This window comes from Neovison vison, chromosome 10 (assembly GCF_020171115.1).
Source record: "Neovison vison isolate M4711 chromosome 10, ASM_NN_V1, whole genome shotgun sequence".
NCBI lineage: Eukaryota > Metazoa > Chordata > Mammalia > Carnivora > Mustelidae > Neogale > Neogale vison.
Window position 1 is genome coordinate 1,117,156 of NC_058100.1, and position 26,943 is coordinate 1,144,098.

The 26,943-nt window shown below is 63.9% G+C and overlaps 1 protein-coding gene across 1 annotated transcript in view; it reads right to left on the reverse strand.

Moving 5' to 3' along the window:
- KCNN3 (potassium calcium-activated channel subfamily N member 3) overlaps positions 1 to 21,415 on the reverse strand; it is a 117,905-nt gene extending 96,490 nt beyond the window's left edge. The window contains exon 1 of the mRNA XM_044266466.1: positions 20,493 to 21,415. Coding sequence (XP_044122401.1) covers positions 20,493 to 21,365 — 873 coding nt within the window. The 5' untranslated portion in view covers positions 21,366 to 21,415. The remainder of the gene's footprint in view (positions 1 to 20,492) is intronic.
- Between the last annotated feature and the right edge of the window lie 5,528 nt (positions 21,416 to 26,943).

The window sequence follows — 26,943 nt, forward strand, 5'->3', positions numbered from 1 at the left end:
GTGGCCAGAGGTGGACGGACGACATCCGCACTGGGGTCTGGGCCCAAGTCACCCAGCAGCTGGGTCCAGACCCGGACAGTAGCTCCGGAAACCCCGAGCCCTGCACGCCCGGCGGCGACCCGCCTCGCGTCTCCAGGGCCCACAGAACGGAGGTGGGTCCCCTGAGCAAGGCCCCTGCATGACTGGGCTCCTGTTGCCCTCCCCGGCCTCACTCACACCACAGACCTTCCCCTTCCAGCCCCACACGTTCCTCGGGTGCCCTCAAGACCCCGCTGTGAGCCTGCGACCCCCAGCAGCGCCCCCTCCCACGTGGCCCCTCCTCTCTGCGTCCTCCCCTGGGAGCAAGAGTGGAGGGGCAGATCCCACGAGCCCCGGGGGTGCGGGGACCAGCTGTCCGTCCTCTCGTGGGGTCTTCGTGCCCCGCCGCTCGCACGGCGCCTGGTACCTGAGAAAAGCTCCATTCCTGTCTGCGGAATTCATTATCTAATGGGGGCGTATGTGGCCCATGGGCAGCTCGGACAGGGCCTCCTTCCCTTCCTCACAGAGCTCCTGCCCCTGCGGAAGGGCCAGCAGCGTCTGGCCTGGGTAGGTTAGGAGACGCTCTAACCCCCGATCTTCCTCTCCTCTCCCTCCTCCCCAAGCCTAAGGGTGGCAGCGGCCACCATGACCAGGGCTCAAGGGAGGCGGTGTCTGTGCGGGAAAACCGCAGCACGGGGGCCCGGGAGACCTGGGCCTGGGAGACGCGGGCAGTGCCTCAGCCGACCGAGGGGCAGGTCACAGACCGTGATGGCACAGCAGCCGGGTGGGCCTCGGTCGCCTGTGAGGTCACACCCACCGCCCCTGCCCTATCCCCGGCCTGTGCATCCGCATTACGAGAAGCAGCTCCTGTGTTTGGGCAGAGCCGAGAGGCCCCGGAAGGCCCCTCGGGACTCACAGAGACGCGGTTTGATGGACCATTTCCTTTCGAAATTCTGCTTTCCCCACTCAAATTAGGAACAGGGGTCACCCGCTGGGCTTCCCCCGACCATCACCAGCTGGTAGGGAGGAAGGTGCCCAAGGGGCAGGAGGGCAGGGGACCAGACCTGTGGGTGGAGGAGGTGCACACGGAGTGGGCGGGCTGAAACCCTGAGAACACAGCAGGGCCCTGGGCTCGGCCAGGCTCGCTGTCACCTGCACGGCCGAGGGGCTCCTGCCGTGTGCCTGGGGCAGACCCTCAGCAGACCATCTGGGTGTTTCCAAAGCAGTCCGGGCCTTCCGAGCGCATTTCCGGGGACCCTGGCCACCAGGGGACTAGTTTTGGGGGTGGAGAGCAGAGGCAAACAGATGGAGTCGGGGAGCCGTATCCAGAGCGGACAGCTGCGCCCACCCAGCGTCTGGGGACGGTGCCTGGGGAGTCGGGGGTCTCCAGGCTCAGCCTGAGAACCGGGCAGGGGCAGCACCAGAAAGCAGACCTCCCTGTTCTCTGTTTGTCTCTTGTAATTTATCTAGTGTTTCCCAAAAGGTCACTGGGTGGTGATTTCAATATTGTAAAATTTGTAGAGATGCTCTAAAAGAAATGTATAAATTTCACGGGTTTACGCTGGCTTAAAGGTAATATATTTTATTAAAAGCGTCTATTCTGAGTACACTTGGGGTAGGATTTGCTGACAGGCCGGCTAGAGATCCAAAGGGCCTGTGCTATGAAAAGATTCCCTGTGTTTTGGGGTGGCAAGAAGAACAGAGTCAGAGGTACTTGCCGGGGTAGGATTTGTGGACGGAGGAGAAGGCAGAAAAGCGGTCTGTGGTTCACCAAATGCTACACAGCCCCCCTCCCCAGAGCAGGGACCTGGGTACGAGCCCAAGGACCCCCTTCTCACTTCCCCTCTTGGGCTGCATCTGCTAAATCCAATCTCTGTGGTTCAGAGGGAAAGGAACAAGGAATCGCCTGAAGGAGAAAGACCCCCACCGCACCCCGGGGCTGGCTGGCAAGAACCCCTCCTCCCTTACTCAGGCTGGGACCCCTGTGGGATCTGGGGTCCCTCACTCCTCCCCCCAAGCCCCTCCCCTGCTGCATCCCCACGGACACCCTGCCCAGAGCCCCCGAGATCGGAGATCGGGCCACCACACGCAGGCCAGGCGCACTGTAGGCCAGCACCTTGGGCTTCTGCCTCCCGGGAACCTCGTGGGGTCTAGCGCTCCCGTCCCCAAAGCCATCAGGAGGAGACTTGTGGGGGTACCCCAGCTAAGTGACCCCAGGGTTAAGGAGGGACTTTTTGAGTAAAGATGGGCCAAGGAGAGCCACCAGGGTCAGGCCTCAGGGCAAGTCCTTCCTGTCCCTCCAGACCCCACACTGAGCAGAGCGGGTCAACCAAATAACCCTCCCCCTCCTCCGACCCCCAGACCTGTGATGGCCGCTACAGACTTTGCCAACCGTTATGTCCCCTTGGGAGTTTCCAGAGTCCCTGAAGGGCAGGTGGCCCTGGGCTCATCCACCGGGAGGGCTGGAAGCACTTCAAGATCTACCGGCGACTCCCAAATGGAGCCGCATTTGGTACCACGGGGGCGCGTGCTACTGTCCCCCCCATTAATAAGGAAACCGACCCTCAGAGCAGCTGAGAACTCGCCTGGAGTCACCCGGGCTCACACGTCTCTGAGTCCAGCCTGGGTCCCCCGATGGCTCCCGCAGGGCGTCTGAACTACCAGGCACAGTGCTCGCGCCCGGCACCCCTCCAAGCAGCCCGGGGGCCGGGACCCTGTGGGCAGCGCTGGGCCTGCCCCGCCCCCTCCAAGAACCCCACTCCAGTTCTCTCCACTTCAGAGGCCCGAGAGGCCCCGAGTCCCCGGTGAGATGAAGGAGTCACACTCAGAGTGCCCGTGCGAGTCCGCACGGCCGCTGCTCTAGAGAAGACCAGGGACGAGCACGTGGGGCGCTGAGCCCAGAAACCCACGGCTGGCCACTGGCTGGGGGCCTTGGGGCCAATCGCGTCCCCTCTCTGAACCTCAGAGCCCCCATTCTAGGGTCTGTGTGGGCCCAGGAACACCTGCCCCCGCAGGCAAACGGAGGCCACACGCGGAGGGGCACCCACAAGACCCCCCGCTTCAGGGGGTGCCCTGGCCAGGCTGGGGCAGAGCCCAGGAGGGGGCAAGATGACGAGCCCCTGGGATCACCCTTGCCTGCCCCAACCCACTGACCTGCAGCCCACGCTGCCTTCTTCCAGGCACCACGCGGCCACTGGGTCCCACGGGGGCCATTCAGGCCGCCCCCATGAGCCTTCCTGGGCCTCCCAAAATTAACTCCCCGTGGGACTTTGCTCCTGGGGACACCTCCCTCTTCACACATCCCGCTGACCACGCCCACCACCCGCTTTCACCGCGGGGCCCTAAGAGCCACGGAGAGCCTCAGAGCCCACCTGCCCGAGCCAGCAATGGGTCAAGATCAGGAGGCCTGGCCACCAGCCGACGGGGGCCCAAGCCCGCACTCAGTGGCCTACTGAGCAGCTTGGGCGGGGCGGGGTGGGGTGGCGCGGGGCCTGCCACTGCCGGGGGACGGGGGGGGGTCGGCAAATGACAGCAATGAGCTCCGTTTTGTCTCCACGGTCCGCACACCCAGCGTGAGCCCCAGCCCCCAGGGCACGGCGTCTGCTCTGTGAGGACCTGAGCGGGACACCAGCCTGTCTGCAGCTGGACAGGCCACTCGGCCTTCCCAGGAGCTGGACGCCCCCTCCCCGGCCGGGCTCACCCCTGCAGCCTCCACACAGACGCTCCCCTTGTCTAGAATAAGAAGCTGCTCCCCCACCCCTCCAGGCATCAGAACTCACGTGCCCCCACCTCACCTCAGCATTCAGGTAGGCCAGGGCCCCAGGGGCCGGGAGGGACACGCAGAAGGTGGGCTGCTTGGCCACAGAGGCTGAGACCCTGGGAGGCAATGCGCAGAGGTGCCGGAGAACAGCCAGGGAGTCAGTGAGGGGCTCTCGCCCGCACTGGCCCCAGCATCCGGGGCACACGGACACTGGGATGGGGATGGGGACTCCCAGGGAAGGTCGTCTGAGCAGGAACGGTGGCTGGGGGTCAGCAGGCCAGAGGGGGAGGGCGCAGTGGCTGGCCCACAGAGAACGGGCGCCCCCTCCCCATGCCCCAGGACGACATCACGCGTCCATCGCGGCAGTGTCCCCAGGAAGCTCACACTGCCCCTCAGAATCCTTCTCAACACCGCCCTTCTGGCAGTTAGCCCTGTGGTTCAGTGGACGTGACCCCGAGGAAGCCCCGCCCAGGCGCCCACATCCCGCCAACCCTGCCGTGGGCCCCTCCGAGAAGGGCCTGGGCTCCCGGTGCCGAGAGTCACGGAGCCCACCTGCCTGGGTCCATGCGGGCTCCGATGGAACCGGATGCACCTGCCCTGGGGAGCAGATCTGGAAGGGGGGCTGCTTGCCCCCCGGCCCCGAGAGCCCCCTCTTCCCCGCAGGGCCTGTCCACGCAGGTGCCCGGAGGCCGGTCTGATGCACACGTCTGCTTCAGGCGCCGCACGGCCGGAGGTGTCTGGTCCAGAGCAGACCCGACCTCACCCTGCGCCGGAGCCCTCCGAGCCTCTGGCGGGAAAGAGACCAAGCTCACCGTCTGGGCCCCCGGACCTCGGCCAGTCCTGGGGCCACTGTCCCCCTCGTCTGGGCCTTTCCAGTCTAGACAGAGACGCTCCACAATCCTTTCACAACCCTTCCACGTGGGCCGTCCCACAACCCCGTTTAAATCACGGCAAAGAAAGCCGGGAAAAGCTCGCTTCGATGCTCATGGGCTTGTTACCCATGGGAGGAGGAGAAGCTCGGGTCCAGCCCGGCTCCTGCACCCCCACCCCCCTGCGGGCAAGGGGCACCCTGCCGGTCCCTAGCCAGGGGCTTTCCTTCTCAACCCCCAAGGGCCGGTCCCGCAGGGCGGGGGGACACACCCTCTCCGTGCCCACCTCCAAAGGGCCTGGCAAGGCCGCTGCAGCCACGGCCCGCATGCCTCCCCCTATCCTACCCTGTTCCCTCTTCCCTGCCGGGGTCTCTAGGCCCCAGGCCCCCAGCTGCTGCCGTCCTGAAGGCTCCCTGGGAAGTGCCCCTCCCCACGTGGCGAGCTTCCGGGGACTGGGGGCCGCAGGACCTCCGCACCACACGGGCGAAGGTCATCAGCGACCGGGCTCAGGATAGTGGCCGCAGCTCAAGCCAGAGGCCGACTCACCTGTACCCGTTCTCTTCAGTTGTACCTACTTTTCCCCACTCTGCACAGCAGCGTCCCTCGTGTCTGCCCCTGCCGGCCCAGTGCCCGGGCCCCTCGGCACTCCGCCTCACAGCGCAGCACCCCCGAGACCGCCCTCAGGGGACTCCGCCCTGCTGCTTGCTGCCCTTACGGCAGGAGGGGTGCGTGTGAATGAAGAGCTGTCCGTCCCCGGCGCCTGTGGCCATCTGGACCCACCGTGGCACCGTGAGGCAAGCTCCACAGACCCACCCCTGCCCATACACGTGGGGACACTGAGGCAGACCCCGAGGTCAAAGCCATCCTGGGAATGGCAGGTAGAGCCCACGCTTGGCCTGGGGGGTCCCTACCCACTCCCCGTCCAGCCACCCTTCATTCCCATGTGGACATTCACCCGGACCCCCTGGCCCGGCTTGGTGGAAGGACCACAGCCCTCGCCTCACCGGACCTGCTGCCAACGTGCCTGCTGCGTGGGAGATGCTGCCCTTTGGAGAACCCAGGCTTCTGCCCAGGTCATCGGCCCCAAACCCCCTCTTGGCCGTTTGTTGAGTGAAGGACAGCCCGCCTGTGCCCTTACCTGAAGCGTTCACACAAGCCCCCTGTGCAGGTGCCTAACCTCGGGCCCCACACACAGCTCCGGGGGGCCGGACGCCAGGACGCCTCCCAGGCAGGAGAGGCCGCGCCCCACCTCCTGAGCGTCCAGTGGGGCCCCGAGCCCAGGGCCGGCAGCTCGGGATGGGGGGGGGTTCTCGCAGCTCTGGGCTCCAGGGGGGCCCAGGATCCGAGCAGAGCAGAGCAGAGCAGGCCTCCAGCCTCACACACAGCCTGGCCCCCAGGGGCGCGGAGACGCCAAGCCCCACACGTGAGCCTCCCCTCACCTCTCCTCGTGAACGGCGCCAGCCCCGTCCTGCCAGACGCCCTGTTCCCCACCACGAGCCGCCCCTGCTGCGGCTTGACCACACCGCCCGCCTCCAGCGCCTCCCACCACGCTCTGTGCCCTCAGACCTGAGTGCCGACTCCCGGCCCGTGACCGGCTTCTGGGCCCTTTTCCAGTCTCTGGTACCCAGCACTTCCAGGAAAGCCTGTCTCCTCCGTCCCTCCCGGAGATCACCTGGCACTGTCCACACTGGGCCCCGGCCAGGCTGTCCCTGCAGCTTGGAACGCTCTCCCCCTTGGCCTCACAAAGCCTCACCATCCCTCCCAGCCCAGCGCACCCTGCGAGGCCTGAGAAGCTCTAGACACCAAGAGTCCCAGGTGTGCCCTCAACACGCTGCCGCGCCTGCCCCAGGAGGCCTCACCCCGGGAGCCGGCCACCCCCCAACCACGAGCTGTCTGCCTCCGTGCCCCCCAGCGACTCCGAGGCTGGTGCCCATCATAGAAGGGGCATCTGCAGAAGTCCGCCCAGGAGGTGGAGACCCTTCCCCACGGTGGGTCCTGTCCGTCCCCAGGGCTCAGAGCTCAGAGCAAACACGGATTTCCTGCGGCAGCCCCTGGGGAATCCTGGCCCACTCCCCCCAGAAGGGTCCTGGCAGTGCCCAGGCGGGTACACTCCAATGTCTCTCCCCTGCCAGGAAAACCTCCCGCTCACCCCGCTCTGTCTCCCACTCACACGGCAGAGGAACAAGGACCGTTCCCGCCAGTGTAAGGAAACACCAAACAAGGGGCCTGATGCAGCAGGTCTGGGAGGAGGCCGTGTGGCCTGGCAGGGGCAGAGGGGGTCCTGGGCTCCCCTCCCCAGCAGTCCCCTTAGGGATGGGGTGACTGTCCCCGTGCCCACCCCACCCACCCCCCCGCCTCCTGCCCTGAGTGGCCCTGGAGACACCATGGTCCCGATGACGGACCAGAGCCAACCTGCAGGGAGGCAGACGCAGCCACTAGGAACAAGGAAATGCCCTGCAGAATCCAGCCTTGACCCGGGCCTCCAGCTGCTGGCCCAGAGCCCATGGCCACAAGGGCCGCCCGTGAGCGAGGCCGGGGGCACAGGGTCAGGGCGCCGGGTCAGGGCACTGGGTTAGGGAGCCGCGCTGCCCCCCATGAGATGTGAGCGGTTCTTACTCACCCCGAGAACCTGTGAGTGTGCGTCCCCCAAAGCAGGGTCTCCCAACCTGGGCGACATTTGGGGCCTGGTGACTCTCGGCCACACGCCCGGCCCCGCCCCACTAGCAACATCCCTCTCCTACTTGTGACACGCAGAGACGTTGGCTGACAGTGTTGAGTGCCCTCGGGGAAGCAGATGCCCCAGCTGAGAAGCCCTGATCTAGAGGCCCAGAGTTGCGTCCTGGGCATCACAGGGGGAGGACGGGTCCCCCTATTCTCTCTTCCCTGTCTCATGCCAGAGCAGACGGCCTCCTGCGCCGCGCCCCACCCCCTCCCTGGGGGCAGCGCAGGCCTGGCCAGGGAAGGACGGGAACGCGCAGGTGCCCAGAGCCGGCGCTCGCGAGGCATCTAGTCCCTAGCGGGGACCCCGCATCAACACGGCTTCAGCACGCGCCAAGGCAGGCACCAGCCGCCCTGCAGCAGCGGGCAACGGACTCAAACATGGAGCCGCCAGAGTCCCCCAGCCCGCGAGGCCCGGGTCTGCCCCACAGAGCGCCTGTGGCCGGCAGGTCTAGACCTCACCCTCCAGGCCCAGGGCCCAGCATCGGCAGGCGATGGAGAAGGCCTTCAGGGCCACTCGTGGACCCCTTCCCGACTCCCCTCCCGGCAGTGAGGGGCCAGGTGGGACAGCTCCCCGCAAGCCCCCCAGAGCCCTGGACGGCAGGTGAGCGTGGGGCCCGTCCTGAGGAGATGCTGCCGCCTCCCCTCTCCCCTGCCCCAGACCTACGAGTGGATGCGCAGGAAAATCAGACATGCGGACCCGTGCGTGCGTCTTGTTTCGGTGAGTGAAGTCAGGCCCACGAGCGGACCTCTCAGCCACGGAGGACCCTCCTGACGCGCCAGACGGACCTGGGGTCAGCCGAGAGCAGGAAAACATGACTTGAAATGTGGCTCTGACCCAGAAAGTCCTCTGGGGCCTCCGAGGAGGGCGCGTGGTGAGGCTGGAGGGAACACAGGTGAATGTTCTTGAACGTGGCCCAGGGTGCCACAGACGGTTTTCGGGAACGGGCGGGGAGCCAGCCGTCATGGCAGGGACCCAGACAGAGCCCCCCACCCCAGGCCCTGTCCTCCGACCTCCCACTGTCTCTGGGGCACGTGCTACGCCCTGACACACCTCAACCTCAGTCCAACCCCGGAATCTTCCAAATCCCATCTTCCCCCAACACGTCCCTCCCCGGCCCCCATGCCGGCGCACGGACACCCCATCCTTGCATTTGCTGGGTGACCTCCCAACTCCTCCTTTCTCTGCCCCCCTCCCAGCACCAGAGCAGCCCATAGCCGGCCAGGGATAACCTCCACCCCAGGACTCCCAGGGTCCCAGCACACCTCACCGTTAGCCTGTGCCCGCCTGCCAGGCCCCATGGCCCTCACCGGTCGCCGGACTGGGGCTCCTTTTTCCCCACCCCCTGTCTGTTCCCAACTCAGCAGCCAGAGGGTCCTGTTAAAATGTGAGTCAGACCTCGTGATGCCACTCAGAGGCCTCGGTCTGCCTCACCTCACGCCACGGAGCCTGCAGCGCCCCCCCCATGCACCCCCAGGCCCTCGTCCCTTGGGGAGTCGGCCTCGCAGACCCTCGCAGCCCTGAGACCCCACCGTCCAACACAGTGGCCCTTGGCCATGTGACCATTGGGCCATGTCACGCAACTAGTACAGCAGGATTTTAAAATACATTTCCTGTCTAGCATTGACACTTAAAAACTGATGGTTGGGGGGCGCCTGGGGGGCTCAGTGGGTTGAGCCTCTGCCTTCGGCTCGCGTCATGATCTCAGGGTCCTGGGATCGAGCCCACGTCGGGCTCCCTGCTCAGTGGGGAGCCTGCTTCTCCCGCTCCCTCTGCCTTCTGCCCCACTTGTGTGCTCTCTCTCTCATATAAATAAATAAAATCTAAAAAAATATATTGATCGTAGGGGACCCACAGGTGCCAGTCGGTTAACCATCTGACTCTTGGTTTTGGCTCAGGTCGTGACCTTGGGCTCCGTGCTCCGTGGGAAGTCTGCTTGGGATTCTCTCTGTCCCTTCCCCACTCACTCTCTAAAATAAATAAATCCTTTTTAAAAACTGGAAGTCCATGTTTTTATTGGAAAAAGTTCAGATATACTTGCAACAGCTTGGGCGTGTGAGTCCACTTCTCTCACTGTCAGTTCTGAACCTCAGTACGGATCTGGGACTCCACGGTCGGGTCAGGTCCTGGGGGCACACGCTGGACTTGAAAGACTCAGATGAAGCACAGAGTGCGAACAGTCCACAATCCCCTCCACTCATGACTCGTCGCAACGGGGGTCTCTTTGCTCTGCTGGGTTTGGTAAGAAAGAGCGCGGACAGGAACTTCCCGTTTCTCTTCCATTCTACGTGAACAGGCTCCTGGGCAGCGCTGGGCCTCCCATCCGCAGGGGTGAAGCTGCGCAGGCTAGCGGGCCCAGCCCACCCAGCCTTCCCGGCCCCCCTTCCTGCTCCCTCACCTCCGGAAGACCCTCGCTCAGATGTCCCCTAGGGGAGGCCTTCTCGGACACTGGCTCAGAATCCCCACTCTCCCGTGCCTTCCCCTCCAGCTTTGCTTTCCTTGATTGCATTCAACACCTCCCAGCAGGGCGCCTGTGTCAGAGTTCAGCCTCCGTTTTAGCCACGACCCGGGTGCTCCCGGAGGCCATGGCTTCCGTCTGGCTGTGGTTTTTTTCCACCATCCCTGCAGGGGAACGGGCACATGCTAGACATTCAACAAACAGTAGCTGGAGATTCCTCTGGGGAGGGCGGGCACACAGTAGGTGCTGGAGATTTCTCTGGGGAGGGTGGGCACACAGTAGGTGCTGGAGATTCCTCTGGGGAGAGCGGGCACACAGTAGGTGCTGGAGATTCCTCTGGGAGGGCGGGCACACAGTAGGTGCAGGTGGGGCTGCTACCGGATCACTGGGGAAACAGAGGCAGCCAGGTGCAGTCTCACCAGGGAAGGTAAAAGCAAGTAGTGAGGTCCTTGCCTCAGATGCGGCCCTGCCCCACACCCCCAGGAAAGCCGCCGTGGGCACTATTGGGGAAGGTACATTTACTCTCCTTCCCATCGATTTTTATTCTCCCAGTGAGAAGACAAATCTGTTTCCCTTCCACCAAAAGGCCTCAAGCCATGGCTACTTACATTATAGTAATTAAATCCCTGCTGCTAGGAGGGCTCGGGAGGGAGCAGGCCTCAAGCCAAGGGCTGGCCTGCAGGGAAGCAGGCAGTGGGGAGGGAGGCTGGCCAGAAGGGCCTGTCCCTCTCAGCTGTTTCCCAAGAGTGACAAAACCCACTTAGCCACAATGATCTGGCAGGCTTTGCTCCGAGGACTGGGGGCTAAACCTCGGCCCGCCATCCCCCCCCAACTCACTTCCTGACCCCATCTGGCCCTCACCTCCCTCCTGGAGGAGCTGTTCTGTACACAACCTCACGTCTCCCATTTTCCAGATGACAAAACTGATGCCAGAAGCCAGAAGCCAGGCCTCCCAAACCCAGCCCAGGGCCTGCGTCGGTACCCACACCTCTGCTGGTGCTTAGCACGGGCCGACAACCACGTCACACGCTCTGCCCACAGTGGGGCCCCGTTTAACCCCCACACTGCCCCAGACGTGGGGCCGCAATTAACCCCCAAGGAGACAGAAGACAAGCATGAAGGCAACTTGCCCCACGTCACGCACGCGTAAGCGACAGACACAGGGTTCAAAGCCAGATCTGCTGTGCCCCCCCCCCTGGGCCAGGCTCACCCGGGGAGTGGGACCCCCAGAGCCAGCTGGGAGACGGCCCAGGTGGATGACAGATGTGGAGGGATGTGGGGGCCGCGGGGGACAGGCCACGTGGGAGACCTAGCCTCAGGCTGGGGGTCAGATCCAGGCCACGTGCACCTGCTTCTGTCCCTTAGAACACGGACACCCTCCCCAACCAGCCTGCGAGCCCAGGCCTCAGCGAGGGTTGGACCCCAAAGCCAAGCAGGACACCTGGTCCCTGTCGACCTCTTCCGTGGGGGACCTCAGCCCCAGAGCCCGGCTCGTACTCCAGCATCCCGGGGTTCCCGGCGGGTCAACAAACCTGTCAGTCGACAGCCCTCCCTCCCACCGAGCTCCAATCACCCACTGAAGCTCTGGGCGAGGCTGGTAGGGCCAGGAGGGGGCCAGGGAAATAGGGTTGCAGTGGGCGGGGTGGACGCCTAGGAGGAGAAAAATGGCTTTGGGGCTTGAAAGGGCTGAGGCCAGGAAGCGGCCACACAGAGCACAGGCACCGAGGGCACTCCCGGGTTCAGATCACGGGTCGGCTCCTTCTTGGCTGTGGCTCTGGGCAAGTTCCCTGACCTCAGCTGGGTCGTCTGTCCATCGGGACCATCGTGGGAACTGAGGAGACAAGGTGTACGGAAGAGCCTCAGTGTGTCCCTCAGTGTGTCCCTCCCCTCCCCGCTCTGTCCCCGTCTTCCCTCCTGAATGCGATGCACGTGGGAGCCGTTTCTAGCGTGAAGTCTTCTATTCTATGAGAGCAACGTGTTCTCCCGAGCTGCTGAGGCGGGGGGCATCACACACGCCCCAGCCCACCACAGGGGCAGCTCTCCCCGCCCCACTCCACCCTGCAGCGGCTCTCGGCCCCGCCCAAGCCACCTCGGTCTGGGGGGTCCTCTTCTCGCCATCAGACAGCGCGGCCCGGCCTGGTTTCCTGTGCCCAACACGGCACCACCAGACCCGCAACAGCAGGGGAGGCATCCGGCAGTGCGGACACCGGGTCCAGCCCAGAGCGGGCGGGGTGGGGGCCAGAGCCACGGGACCAGCTGAAGGGTCCCCTGGAATCCCATGGCCACTGGGCTCTGGGAAGAAAAGCCGAGCCTTGGAGACCCACGTGGGCCAAGGAGCCCCCAGGGCCTGGTCTGTGCCACGCTGAGTCCCCCATCGCCCCCCTCAGCAGAAGGAATGATGATCCCACTTTCCAGACAAGGAGGCCACTGCCCAGGGCCACTCGGATAAATCGTACACAGTCAGGGTCAGACCCCGGGCCTGTGTCGAGAGCCGGAGCTGTTTCAGGAAGAGGCGGCAGACAGCGGCCACCTCGCTGACGAGACCCTGACGCTGACCAAGTCCTCAACAGCGCGGACCTGTGCGCTCCCGGAGCCACGAGCAGGGCTGGCCGCCTGCAGGAGTTCAGCGGGACTACGACTTTGCCCCCCTGCACCCTTGTCCCCTGCAATGCTGAGTGGCCTTGGACTAGTCACTTCTCTGGGCCTTGAGATCTGTAAAGCAGATGGCCCGCCCTGCCTTCCTCACCCCTGCGGGCCCGCAGAACTCGGCCGCCCGGCTTAGAGGTATGAATCCACACCTGGCCAGTTGTGCCCCCTGCTCCCCCTCAGGCCACAGCCCATCCACCCTGAGCCTGACGCACAGTGACATGCTCAGCCCAGCCCTCCTCCTGGGGGGAGGCAACATCGCCGATGTCAGCGGTTCCCACATTCCCACACGCGCCGACGCACGGGAGCCACACGGGCCCCCCAGCCCAGCAAGCCAGCACCTGACCCCGGGGAAGCCAGAAGAGAGAGGAAATGGCTCTGTTAAAATCGGGAATCTTCTTTAAAAGGAGAAAAGTTCTGCAAAATCCCCGTACGGACGCCGGCAGGTGCCAAGTCCAGCAAAGGCGCCAGGAAGGTCTCCGAGGCTCGGCAGCAGCTGGGGTGTGCGGCCCCCGGAGCCACGAGCCCCCGTCGTCCTCGCCGGGCTGCTGCAGGCCATTCCCTCCACGCACAAGCGGGAGAGCGAGGCTTGGGGACCCGGCGTCACCGGCCTGACGGCCCCCAGCGGTGAGGGGCTGGATCAGACCAGCCCCCCGCTGCCCAGGGGGCTCCTTCCCCGCCCCTGGCGGGCCCCACTTCTGCCGGGGTCCCAGTCGGTAAGTGCCCAACGGCAAACCACGGTTCGCGAAGACGCGGCTGGCAGGCCGGGCCCTGCGCTCCCGGGGGTGTGCGGTGGGGGCTCAGCCCCTCGGAAGGGGCCTGGAACGCAGCTCTCCTGCCCATCTGACGCTGACATCACGCCTGTCCCTTAGGAAAGTGCCCGCCGAGCTGACTGGAACGCAGCAGACGCCAGTCTGCGAATTCCTCACACCGTCCGCGCAGCGCGCATCCCGGGCCCCACGGCTCTGCCCGGAATCCAGCTCTCGTTACCTCGCGGCCAGACGGCCCTCATGGAAGGAAAGAAAAACCAAAAACTGTCCCCCTCACAGGGCAGGCCCTGACCCCCGGCACGTCCCCCCGCACCGGGGGGCTCTTGGCGCCCTGGCGTGCCCGGCGGGGGGAGCCAGCAGCGGCCCAGAGCCAGCAGCCAGGAAGAAGCAGTCCTCTCCCTCCCCCCAGCCCCGCACTCCCTGTCCCGAGTCTCCCGAAAGCCTGTCGTCCTGAAGACCCACGAGGAAGCCCCCACGTGGCCTCGGCCCCCCGCTTCTGTGCCAGGACGGCCTCCTCGTGGGCCCACCGCCACCCTCCGTCCCTGCCCAGCGCCGTCCCACGCACGCTGCCTCGTTCTGCTCCGTCATCGGTCATTGTGCGTCCCCTGACCTTCCTCCCGGACTCTGAGGCTCTGGCCTGACTCCATGGCCTTATTTTTGTTCTCTCCACCTGTCCCGTTTGCACGGACACACCCAATTAGCTGTGCCCAGGCCACGGATTGCTGACTGTGGGTCAGGACAACTGGGTCCCCGGAGGCAGGAAGGCTCCAGAAGCCCAGGCCACCACAGCAGCTCCACCTTCCAGGGAACATCCTGCCTCCCCTCACTTGTGCAGATGCACCCAGGGGGACCCGTCCAGAAACACGACGGGTGGCCTGTCACCCACGGACGAGGAGGGGGCACACGCCGCACGTGCTCGCCTCCTCCAGAGCCCGCGTCTGTGGCTGCTGGTGCAGAGGGTGACGGGTGCCCCGCCCACCCCCGCGCCCTCCCGGAGCCTGCGGGTTCACAGGAGCAGCTTCTAGGCACCAGGCTCGTGGACGCAGCAGTCGCAGGGGGCAGGGCTCAGTGTGTGCCTGACTCTGCGCCGGGCACTACGGGCAGGCGGGGGCTGGGAGTCCCTCCGGACCCGGGAGAGATGGGCTTCAAACTCAGGAAGCTCCCTGCAGACCCACCCTCAGAGGCCGCCGAGTCTGAACTCCAACCCAGAGCCCAAGCCCTTGACCGCCACCGTAGCCTGGCTCTGCCGGGGCCACCAGCTCGGAGAAAAGCCTCAGGTCTTCGGTGCGGACACGGAGCTCCCGCCGACTGCAGGTGTCAGTGAAGTACTAAGTCGCCCGGTGCCCTTGCCCTACTGCTCCCTGCAGAGAAGCTCCAGGTGACCCCTGGTCCCAGGAAGTCCCTGTGCGTCCCTGTCCTCCCTCCCCGCCCTGTACCCTGCCCCAGCAGGACAGCTCCAGCCCCCTTCCCTCCACTCTGCCCAGTTAATCCTGGGGACCACCCGCTGTCCACAGGGAGCCTCTCCAGTACCCTGAAGTGCTGCCTCATTCCTCAGCACCCCCAATGCCACCAGCGGACACGGAGGTCAGCCTGGATGGGTGCACCGGGGTGCAAACCTGGCCCCCGACGACAGAAGTTGAGGACAGTAGGCTGTGGTCTTTGCAGCGGAGCAAACGCACATGTACTGAGACCAGAAAGGGCTGGAAGGGGGTAGGTGTGGAGAGAACCCTGCCCTCATGCTTGAGTCCAAGAAACAGAGGCCCAGAGAGGCCAAGGGTCCTGACAATGGCCACTAAGCGAGTCGGAAGCAAGAGGGGGAGCAGACGGGCCTTTCCTGAACACTGACTATTGCGAACAGAGCCAAACACAGCCTTGTGCCAGGGAAGGAGGAAACTGGGCCCTGAGGATGAAGAGGGAAACCCCAGCAGCCGGGACGGAGAAGCCTGTACCAGTTCCCTCACTCGAATCCCACTGAGATCTGTGGCAGGGTTGGGGACAGGGAGACAAGCAGGCGCTGGAAACCTGGCCTCTGGCTCCAGAACCATCGCCCCCGCTCAGGGGCCCTGGGCGCAGACCACAACCCACTCTGCAGCCCAGTTTTCTGCCTGCCGCTGTCAGTAGTGACCCCAGGGCCGCCGGAGGCGTGAGGAACACCGGCACAGAGGTACGGTGTGCCGCACACACAACCTGTGGAGCCCGGTAGGTCGCCCCGGCAGGAGCCTGGCCACCTGTGCTGGGGAGGGAGAGCTGCCCACGGGAGGGCTGGGGGCCTTGGCCGGCGGTGGGGGGAGGGTCCTGTTCCCTGGTGAGCCCTGCGCCTTCCCCAGCCCGCCTGGCCGGCATCACCCCAGGGCAGAACCCGCAGGCCTCCCCATGGGACGTGGGCCTGCGCGCATCTCAGCCCAGACCCACGCTGCCCCAGGGCCCCACACGGGTGCCCCCCAGGTCCCCGCCCAGTGCTCCGTGTCATGGCGCTCCAGCCCCTCAGCCTTGACCTGCCTCTCCCCCCCCGGGGACGAGCAGCTTCTCCAGCAGCAGCCGGCAAGGGAACAGGCCTGGGTTCTCATCACAGCACCCCACGGGCTCACACGGCAGCCTGGCCTGGGGACCACAGGGCAAGGGGACGGGGCCGTGGCCACGCCCACCGCTAGGACTCAGGAGCCCCCACTGCCTCGAGGGCGCCTGCAGGCCCTGCTGGCCCCCAGCCCTCAGCAGGCCGCGCGCCTGAGAACGGCGTCCCCCTCTCTCACCATTTAGAGAGGAGTAGCTGCTTTTCCGGTCTCTCCCTCTCCCTGAACGGAGAAAACTGGCCGAGACGCCCTCACAGCCACACTCTGTCACCTGCGGGGTCCCCCAGGGTGCCGCGGGACCAGCCACACACCGCAGCCGGGCCGCTCCCTGCAGGGACACCAGCTCCTTCCCTCTCAGGGGTCTTTACCTTCTGTGTTTCAGAGCAGATCTCTGGACCCTGGCCCAGCCTTGTGACCCCCCCCAAAAGCTCAGGAAGGGACATGCGAGGTGGCCGCCAGCTTCCCAGCAAGCCCGTGCCGCAGACCCTCACCCAGCGACAGCACCAGGCCCGGGCGCAGGGGACGCCGCCGGGAGGGAGGGGTGTCGGCGAGCACCCCAAAGCCTCCCCAGACGGCTACAGATGGCGCGAGGACGCGCCACGGACAGGTGCGCGCTGCCCTGGTCCCCTCTGGGGTCACAAACGTTTGACTCATTAGTGGGCCGGCCACAAAGGCTGTAAATAGTGTCGCCACCACCCTGGGCGGGGGCAGAACCTCGTTTCCATATTCTCAGAGCTGCTCCTGCCCACCCCGGGCAGACAGTCAGCGCGACCTCAGAGGAAAACCTGTGTCTGGGCTCAGACCCTCCCACCTCCCGCAGCCCTGTCCTGCAGGCGCCACTCGGGAAGGGGAGGGGTCTGTCCCCTTCAGATGCCAACATTCCCGAGACCACAGAGGCATCTCCTCCCAAGGGCCAGGGGTCCCTGACAGCCACCCGCCTATCCCAAGGGGCTCCTGGGCCTGGCAGGTGCAGGCTGTGCTCCCAGCCAAGCCGGCCCACTGCTCTGCCCTTCAGCACGCAAGGTCTTTGGGGAATCGAACACATGGCTGGGGAAGGCGGGGGCTCAGAGACCTGGGACCTGCAAACCTACTCAGTCATTCTGGCTAGAGGCTGAGTGTGGACTCCCTGACCTCTGCGAGGTCAGCAAAGACACACAACATGTTGGCCCTAAGGCACCCCATTTTCTTTGAACAGTAAATGTGCAGGAGACCTAGCTCCCCTGGGCATGCAGAGGGACCTGCCCTTTCCCGGGGGGGTGGGGAGGTGTTGTGAAGAAGGACAGGGAGCCAGGCACGAGGGCGGGGGGACAGGGCAGTCTGGGAGCACGGTCCCACTGCCCCACGCCCCGCCCCTCAGCCTGGGCAAGCCCAGCAGCAGGACCAGGCAGAAGACCGCTCGGCCCAGGAGGTGAGACCCAGTTGGATGGCAAGCCCGGGGCTGGTTGGGGGTTGGACACAAACAGGGGACACGGCGAGCTGCCTCGCTGCACCAGCATTTCCTGGCCTCCCCTGAGGTGGCCCCGCTGCCTGAGCCCAGAGGTCCCTGAGAACCAGGCCCCCCGGGACTTGCCAGCTGGACAGAGGCACAGCCGAGCCACAGCAGGAAGCAGGCTGGGGCAGCGGGTGCACAGCCCGGGGAGGAGAGGGCCTGGCCCCAGCTCTCCCTCCAACCAGCTGACAGAGCACAGCAGGGAGTTCGAGGCCTCCCGCCAGCTCGGGAAGGTCACAGGACGCCCCGAAGACACGGCGCCTGAACTCCGACTGGCACAGACGCAGCAGAGCCCAAATCACTCAGAGTTCCCAGCAGGATCTCTGGGCCTGGCCCGCTCCCCGCCGTCAGCTGGGGCTTGCGGGAAGGGGACCAAGGACAGTTCACCTCGCACGGGGCCCCCTTGCCCACGACCTCGGAACACGCTCCAGGCAGGCCCTGCTCCTTCTCAAGGGCGCCGGGCCACGTGGCAAATTCCTCCCGGCAGCCGATACCCGCCGGGGACGCAGCCCCGAGGAAGGAAACAGAGAGCCCCGGCAAGCAGCAGCTCCCGCGCAGGCCAGCGGCCTCCCATCGCTCGGTGAAGACGCGTGTCCCTCTCCCAAGGGCCTCTGAGTGGGACGCGCCACCCTCACTGTGACGGCCACACTGGTCAGCAAAGCCGACAGACGCCCGGAGCTCTCCGGCTCGAGACACAGCTGCCCAGCCCAGCCCTGGGCCCGCCACAGCCGCGCGGCCCTCTGTCCTGACCCGAGCCCTGTGGCCACGCGGAGCCTGTGACAGGCCGGGGAGGCGGGGGACACACGCACCATCCCCTACAACAGAGCCATGATTAGAGCCGTTTGCAGACAGAAGACCTGGCCCCTTCTCACACCTTCTCCCTGACAGGACACAACTTCTCAGGCCACGGCCAAGGGAGCGCTCCAGCCTGCGGAGACTCCGCCAGAGCTGGGCCCAAAGACACCCCCCTCATCGCCACTATTAATAACAATGACAACAGGCCCGAGTGGGAGCCGTCCCCGTTGACAGCTGGGGAGACGGGCTCGCAGAAGTTACCCTGCGGCTCGTCCAGGATCACAGCCCTGGGAGCAGCGGGCTGGGACCCAGACGTCACCCGGGCTCTTTACAAAGACCCTGTTCGTGACTGGGAGCGCCGGGGGTTCGCCGCCTTACGCGTCCTGCGTCCGCGCGGCCTGACCCGGGAGGCACCCTGAAAACGCGTGTCCCAGATTGACTCAGTGTACAGAGGGGCAGATGGGAAGGCTGGGGAGCAAGGCAGTAGGTTCCCGTGAGCCCTGCTGGCCACAGCCCACACTGTCTCAGGACAGGCGGTCCCAGCCCCGCACACGGCCGTGGTGGTCGGCAGCTTAGAACCGGTGAGGCCCAGCCCCATGGGCCCGCCTCCCTCTCCTTCACACCAGGGTCTGGTTTCCCCGGCTCTGGGTAAGGCCCTTTCCCCGGGCACTCGTTCAGGAAGGCGCCCGCTCCAGACCCTCCCCTGCCGGCAGCAAGCCCGCCCCCCCATGGCATGAAGACCAACGTGCCCCACGCCGAGAGCCATTCCCTTAAGAGCTCTGAGCGGGGGGGGGGGGGGGGGGGGGGGGGGGCCTGGGAGGCTGGTTTTGCCCCCTGCTCTCACCCCCTTGCCCTTGGCCTTCGTCAGTCTCCCTCAGGGAGGGCTCCCGGCCCCCATGGGGGCCTGGGGGTAGGCAGGGCTGTGCCGAGGACGGCAGCCCCTCCCCGCCCCCTCCCAAGCACCCGCAGGAGAGGCAGCAGCTCAGAGGCTCGCTCCGGGATGACTAAGTGAGCTGCTATTCCCGGGGAAACCCCACTCACTCCTGCTCTCCGAGGGGCTCCGACCCTTGCACTATTCGGATGCAGGCAGCTTCCAGGGGCCGCCCTCCACTGGGGCAGCCCCCTCCCCTGCAGCGTGCCCCTGGGGGACCCTCCACGTGCGAGGACGTCTTGGTGCTGGCTACTCAGGTGGCCTGACAGGTCTGCCCGTGCCTGCGGGAGAGAGAGGCTGGGAAGGAGGGAAATCCGATCGGCACCTCCCAGGCTCTGCGGCCGGGCTTCGACAAGGAATGTGGCAATCCCGCAGCAGCTGTGCCTGAACCGAGCTCTGTTTGAAACCTCCGACAGCTGAACCCCTCCCGGCCTCCCCCTGCCCAAATGACCAATAAGAGAAATCCAAGGGACAAGCAAGCACGCACACACGCCCTCCCCCACGACACATTGGGGGTGAGGGGGACAGCGGGAAGAAATCCACTTGCCCGCCGAGTGCCCGGCGCCCCAAGCCCTCCGGCCTGCCGGCACACCACGGCCCCCAGCAGGCAGAGCCCTGGCGGAAACCCACCTGCCTCCCTCCCCCACGCCCCTGGAGGCCGTGATTTCTGAGCCGCGCGCCTCAGCCGGGTGTGCACACACTCCGCCTCACTGATCCCGGGGCGCGGGGAAGCCCTGTCAGCCCATCTGAAGGAGAGGCGCTCCCCGGGGCCAAGGCCAAGGCGGCGCCCACCTGCTCTGCTGGGGACACCTGTAGCCGGTTTGCCGGCTGTTTACAGGCAACAGCCTCTGCTGAGGGCTCTTTCCTGAGGGAAAGGACTGGGGGGGGGTCCTCCTGCCCCTTTTCACCGCTGCCCCCAAGGGACCTGGGTCCCCGGTGCTCTGCCATCTAGCCCAAAGTCTGTCAGGGACAAGGGGGAAAAGAGAAACTTGGGAAGAGAGGGAGAAGCCAGAGCGAGAAGGGAGAGGATGGAGTCCCCGCCCCCCACCCAGACATTTATTTCTCTTCTATCCTCGGGAAAATGGAGCAGGGCGGGGAGCAGAGGAGGGAAGTCGCAGGAACTGGCAGGCACATCAAGGCAGAGGGTAATTAATTGGTGCGTTAAGCCGCTGGGCTCTGCTCGGTACGAGGGAACCGGGAGGAAAACGACGTCTCGGAAGCGAATCCTTCCTCCTCCCTAACACAGTCTGCAGCAGACAGTGTGCGGGGAGCCCCCCCAGGAAAGCGAGGAATGAATTCTCCCGGGATTCAGAAGGAAAACCATGGGAAGTTCGAGTGCTCCATATAATTGAGCAAACGCCTCTCCCACACCGCCTCGCCCTCCATCAATCTCTCTCTCTCGCCTCTCTCAGTTGCTACCTACATATCCCTTTTGTTCAAGGTATAAAGAGAAATCGCAGCCCCTACCTTTGAGTACAAACCCCAAGAGAGCTCGGTCTCTATCACCATAACAACAATTCCAAACATCCCAAAAATCAGAGCATAGTCACTGAGCCGCTTCCTCTTTTCAAACAGGGCCCTCCTGTGTCCCAGCTTATAGCCAATGTTCTGGGTTTTCCGCTTGTTGGCTTTGGGGAAGGTGGCGCTGCTGGGGGTGGTGCCGCTGTGCTGGTGGTTGTGGGTGGCGTTGGGGTGGTGGAGCAGGGTCTGGTGGGCACGGTTGTCCTCCCGGGACGAGATGACGATCTCGGGGGGGTTGCTGGGGCTGAAGAGCTGGAGGGGCTGGCCTTCAGGCTCGGCCTCGATGAGGTTCCTCCGGGAGGCGCTGAGCCGGCTGAGGGGCTTCATGACCCCACCACTGTACTTGCAGGAGCTCATGGCGATCTCCGTGAAGGGGTTGCTGTCCCGCCGGTGCACCAGGGGGCTGGCCTGCCGGTGCCGGCCGCCTCCAGCAGGCCCACTTGTGGCTGTGGAGCTTGGAGAGTGGCCAAGCAAGTGGTCATTGAGATTGAGCTGGCTGCCCTGCCTGGAGGAAGGGTGGAGGACGGCGGTGGAGTTGGCCGAAGGGGGGCCCCTGAGCGTCGTGGGAGAGGAGTGCAGCAGGCCGGGCTGGACGGGCTGGCTCTGGAGTTGGGCGAGCAGAGACAAGGGATGTGGTGGTGGCGGCGGCGGCTGCTGGAGCTGAGCGGGCTGAGGCGGCGCCAGGGGTCCCGGGGGCTGCTGGGGGGCTGCTGCCGGCTGCGGCGGCTGCTGCTCGTCCCCGGACGATGGACAGGGACACTTGGGGTCTTCATCCAGGTCCCCCACCCCCGAGTCATGGAAGTGCCCAGAAGTGTCCATCTTGGGGCCTGGCTGGATTCCCTGCAGCACAAGCCCCCACCCCAAAGCCACCCTCGCTCCGAAGACGGCCTCAGAGAAAGCCCCCACCGGCTGTCTTGGCCCCAGTCTTCTTTCTTTGGCTTCGGTCCTCTGGGGCTGCCTGGGGTCCAGACGCCGCCACTCAAGGATGCATTGCACTGGGCAGGAGGGGCCTGGAGCGGGAAGCAGCGGAGAAGGAACTCCGGCTCCGGAGGTGGCCCTCGGGGAGCGCGCAGGGCCAGGCTCAGCCTCACTCCTCGCGGGCTCAACAGCTTTGCTCCCCTCCTGCGGCCGGCGCTGCTCGGCAAGCCAAGCCCACTTAGTGGCCGCGGCGCTCATTGGCTGGGCTCGCGTCCCCCCGCCCGCCTCCTGGCTCCGCCCCCGCGCGGGCCCCTCCCCGGAGGCGGGGCCTGCCGCCCGCGGTCCCCTCCCCGGGCCGCGCAGCGAGGGCTGGGAGCTGTAGTTTCCGCCGCCGCCCCCGCCCCGGGCCGGCCCTTCTTCCTGCGACAGGTGCGGCCGGAGCCCGCGGGCCGCGGCCACAGGGACGTGCGCGCCCGCGGGGCGCTGGGAGGCGGCGCGGGGCCTCGCGACGGGGGGAGCCGCGCGCCCTGAGCGGGGGCGGCCGGCAGGAAGGCGCGCGGGGGGCGCGGCGGGCGCGGCAGGTGGACCCCGAGCGCCCGGGGCTGGGCCTCGCGCTCCCAGCGCGCACCCGGGGCGCAGACGCGCGGAGCGGCTACTCCGGGGTCGCGTCCCGGCCGCAGGGGCGGGCGCTCGCCTTCGGGACGCCGCAGTGAGTGTGCCGGGCGCCCCTTTGTCGTTCCCAGCCGTCGCGTCCACTCCGCGCGAGTGATGTCATCCTCCTTCCACGCGCGAGAGCCGAAGGGAGAGTCACGCGAGCACGGAGAGGTCGCCTGGCAGACGCGCCCCGCTGGGAACGGGGGGTGCTGGGGTTCGAACCCGGCGGGCGTGACGCGCCGCTCGGTTCCCTCTCCCAGGCCTTCCGCCACGACGCGCGGCCGGCGATGCGGCGGGAGCACCGAGAGCGGCCGTGCACGAAGAACCGGCCTCACGAAGCAGTCCCAGCGGAGGGGCCGGCTCCTGGGGCCTGGGGTCAGCAGAGGGTCAGGCCCGAAGTACCCTCCACCTGCCCCCCGCGGGGCTCTGAGAGTCAGAGCTGGGGACAGCGGCTGGCTGGCTTCCCCGGGGTCAGGGCCATCACCGCGTATTTATTAAGCGCCCGCTGTGTGCAAAGGGAGTTCCGAAGACATGGAACCAGGTGAACGCATTCCCACTTCTAACCGCGGCGGACTCAGGGATCAGCCAGGAAGGGGTCATTGTGGGATTCCCCAGGCACACCTGGGGTTTCAGGAGGGGGAATGACTCCTCTGTCCAGCGGCTTCCCTGACTGGGAAGAGGAAAGAGTAGGAGAGTCGCCCACACACACAGAGGCACACATGTCCGTAGGTACACACGCACTGACCCGCAAGCCCCTGTACACGCACCCGCACACACGCACACACCCGCACACGCGCTCACACACACAGCGGGTCGCTAGAACCGCTCCCTGGAACAGTGAGCAAGTGGGCGGAGCTCCCACAAATAGGCCAGAGGACCCCATCATGCGGGACTCCCCTCTCCAGGCCCCTACTGGCCTCGATGACTAAGAACTAAATATTACTTGTACTCCGTCACAGCCCCAGAAGCCTGAATAGTCACAATCACACACAATGACCCTGATTGCTGTTACCATTGCCAGCGAGGCGTTCCTCCCCCTGCGCCCCCCACTGCCCCTCCAGTCATCAAGCCAGGGTCAGACCCGAGCTTGCGGCCTCCCCTGTCTTCCCCACCGGTGCAGGCCCTCCAGAGCCCACCTGCCCTCCCCCTTTCCCCTCCCCCCATGCCCAAACAGAGCACCTGTTCGGTTCAAGGCTCCAAATCACACACAGGCTTAATGATTTCCTAATAAATTACCATTACTATGTTGTTAGTAACAGAACATGCTGTTAGTATTGGTTCTCAGTCCCAGATACAGCATCTGGGCTGTGAAAAAAATCAATTTTCAGAGACAGACTCCAGGTCTGGGCCCACTGCACCACCGTGACCGGCCTCCTGCCTCAGCTGACCTTTCTGGGCCGGCCTCCTGCCTCTGGCTCTGCTGGATGTGCCTCTTGGATCCAAACAGGGACTGTGAGAGTGTGTCCTGCTGTCGGGGTGGGGACAGCTGGGGGGGCAAATGTTCAGAGCCAAAGATGGACAGCAGACTCATTGGGAAGTGGGCTGGGGCTCGACACTGAGACGAAGAAGCCGTCCACGCAGCCGCCTGTTGGACTGGCGAGAGCAGAGCCTGAGGGCCTGGGCTGGAGTCCTCGCTGCCACATCATGGCCACGGGATCACAGGCAGGGCGACGCCCTCCTAATCGTCGTCGTCCTGCTCGATGAAATGAGAGCCCCTGCCACGGGGTGTGGAGGATTCGACGCAGGTCGGCACGAGCGGGCCATCCCACGAGACGGCGCCGCGGCTGCTCAGCCCCGGGGACCGACCACATCAGGTCTTCCGTCCTGGCCAGCTCTTCTCTGCTGTCCACCGCTGCCTGTCCAAACCCTCCTGGTCGGGAAGCCCCGGCACCTCCCCGAGCTCCCAGCCATAACCATGTCTTCAGAACCCAAGAGGTGGAGCCATCAACCACTTTACAGATGAGGACAGCGAGGCATTAATTAGGCAGGTTTTAAAACTTGCCTACAGTGACTAACTAGAGCTCGTGGTGGAGCCGGGCTCAAATTCAGGTCTGTCCAACCCGAAGACTCCAGCACTTTCCATCCATCCTGAAATCCTTACCAGTAGTATTCAGTCTTACTGGTATTTATGAAACTAAGCTGTACCATACGACTCACGTAGTCAGCCTTCGGGGGCTTGTGGGCTCACGATGGAGGCGAGCTACCCTCCCACGGGGTGGTAACCACAGCGGAGATCCCCACGTGTGGTCCAGGCAGCAGGGTTCCCCGAAGGCAGGATGGCATCAGCAGCGGCTTCGTGGAGGTGGTGGGTCTTGAACCACACCTTGAGCGATGGGCTCTTTCTTCAAACACTTTAGGCCGCTTTGGTCTCCAGGACCCCCTCAAAAGACCTCATGGGCTCTGTCCCAGAGCACTGCAATAAGCGAGCATTGCAAAAAAGCAAGTCAAAGAGGATTTTTGGATCCCCAGTGCAAAAGTTATGTCTACATGATATGTAGTCTCTCAAGTGTGCAAACTCATGATGTCTGAAAAACCAAGATATTTACCTCAAATGGAACATACTCCATGGCTGGGCATCTGGCTGACTCAGGCGGAAAAACATGAAACTCTCGATCTTACGGTTGTACGTTCAAGCCCCACCTTGGACGTAGAGGTTACTTAAAATCTTCCCCCCCGGGACGCCTGGGTGGCTCAGTTGGTTAAGCAGCTGCCTTCGGCTCAGGTCATGATCCCAGCATCCTGGGATCGAGTCCCACATTGGGCTCCTTGCTTGGCAGGGAGCCTGCTTCTTCCTCTGCCTCTGCCTGCCATTCTGTCTACCTGTGCTCGCTCTCTCTCCCCCTCTCTCTCTGACAAATAAATAAAAAAAATAAAATAAAATAAAATCTTCCCCCAAAATAGCCTATTGCTAAAAAGCACTGACCATCACCCGAGCTTTCGGCAAGTCACAGTCACTCATCACAGGCCATCGTAACAAATAGAATAAGGAGAAAGCTTGAAATATTGCAAAAATGGCCAAAACATGACACAGAGACACAGAGGGAGCAAATACTGTTGGAAAACAGCACCAATAGACTTGCTCGATGCAGGCTTGCCACAAACTTTCCATTTATTAAAGAAAAAAAAGCAGTATCTGTAAGGCACAATAGAGCAGAGAGGGATAGATGGTGTGGGTCCGTATAAAGACGCAGTGGGGCTTTCGAGCTCAGGGAGCACGGGGAACGGGAGTGAGGAAAAGGTGGGCGGTGGCCTCCAGCTGCACACCAGGCCTGCTGCCACTTGTCCCCTCTGTCCCCTCCACTTCACCCCTCCCCACCTCCCTCTCCATCCCCCAGCAACACTACCTTCTTCCAGCTCCTCCAGCAAGCTCTGTTCCCTTCTGCCTGCCATGCCCTTCCCTACGCCCTCATCTGAAACATCGTTTTTGCCCTTCAAGAGATGACTCACAGGGCCTCCTTCTAGGAGGGCTCCCTGAGCTCCTAGAATCCAGACCAGAGGCCTCCATCCCCATCTTCGCACCTTGTTCTCACCTGTGTCCCTGTCTTTTCCAAGCAGCCCAGCTGTTCCCTCCTTGTGTGTCCTTCTCCCTCTCGACTGTGACCTTCTTGAGGACAGGCATGAGGTCTTCTCCAGCACTGGATCGGCAGCTCTTGCCCATAATAGATGCTTAATACAGATTAACTGAGCTAAACTGAGATCAAAACCCAGGAGAGGGGCGCCTGGGTGGCTCAGTGGGTTGGACCGCTGCCTTCGGCTCGAGTCATGATCTCAGGGTCCTGGGATCGAGTCCCGCGTCAGGCTCTCTGCTCAGCAGGGAGCCTGCTTCCCTCTCTCTCTCTCTGCCTGCCTCTATGTCTACTGTGATCTCTCTCTGTCAAATAAATAAATAAAATCTTTAAAAAAAAAAAAGAAACAGGAGAGGTCACGTGGAGGCTAAGAAAAGGAAGTTGTAGTACTTGCCACAACAAATAATGGCCACAGTGTCCTCATCAGTAAAATGAATGAAATAGAAGAGACCAGACCTGTGATCACTAACCTTAGAGTCCCAGAGTCTGTGGTCTGTGGAAATTGTTACTCCAATTAAAAAAAATTAATTAGTAGAACTGACCGAAAATAGGTTTCAGAAAAATAACAACTTGTTGCTTACACGGCTGTCTTTCCCAGCAGACTGTGGACTCTAGGAGCACAGAGAAGGCTCTAATGTGTTTTCTGTATCCCCAGAACTAAGCAAGGTGCCTGGCCATGGATGTAGTCATTAAAGGTTTCCTGGACGGCTAGATGGGTGAAGCGTGGATGTCCGGATGACCGCCATGGGGCAGGCGGGCAGGCGGGGGGATGGACAGAGTTCAGATATAGTGATAGATAGTAGTGGGTTTTTAGAAAAGCCTGTGTATTTAAAGGATATCCTCAACCTTCCAGGGACAGACAATCTCATCAAGTCAGCCACGCCCTCCCTCAGACCCTGGATGGCTGGGTCAGGGACAGCTCTGAACCGAACAGCTCATTAGCCCATTCAGGCTCAGTCATTACTATGAAGCTTTGTCACTAGGTCAATTAACAATTTTTTTTAAGATTTTATTTATTTAACAAAGAGATCACAAGTAGGCAGAGAGGCAGGCGGCGGGGGGGGGGGGGGAGCAGGCTCCCTGCTGAGCAAACAGCCCGATGTGGGGCTTGATCCCAGGACCCTGAGATCATGAGACCTGAGCTGAAGGCCGAGGCTTAACCCACTGAGCCACCCAGGCACCCCTCAATTAATGATTTTTTTAAAAGATTTATTCATTTATTTCAGAAAGAGAGAGAGAAAGCACAGGGAGGGGAAGAG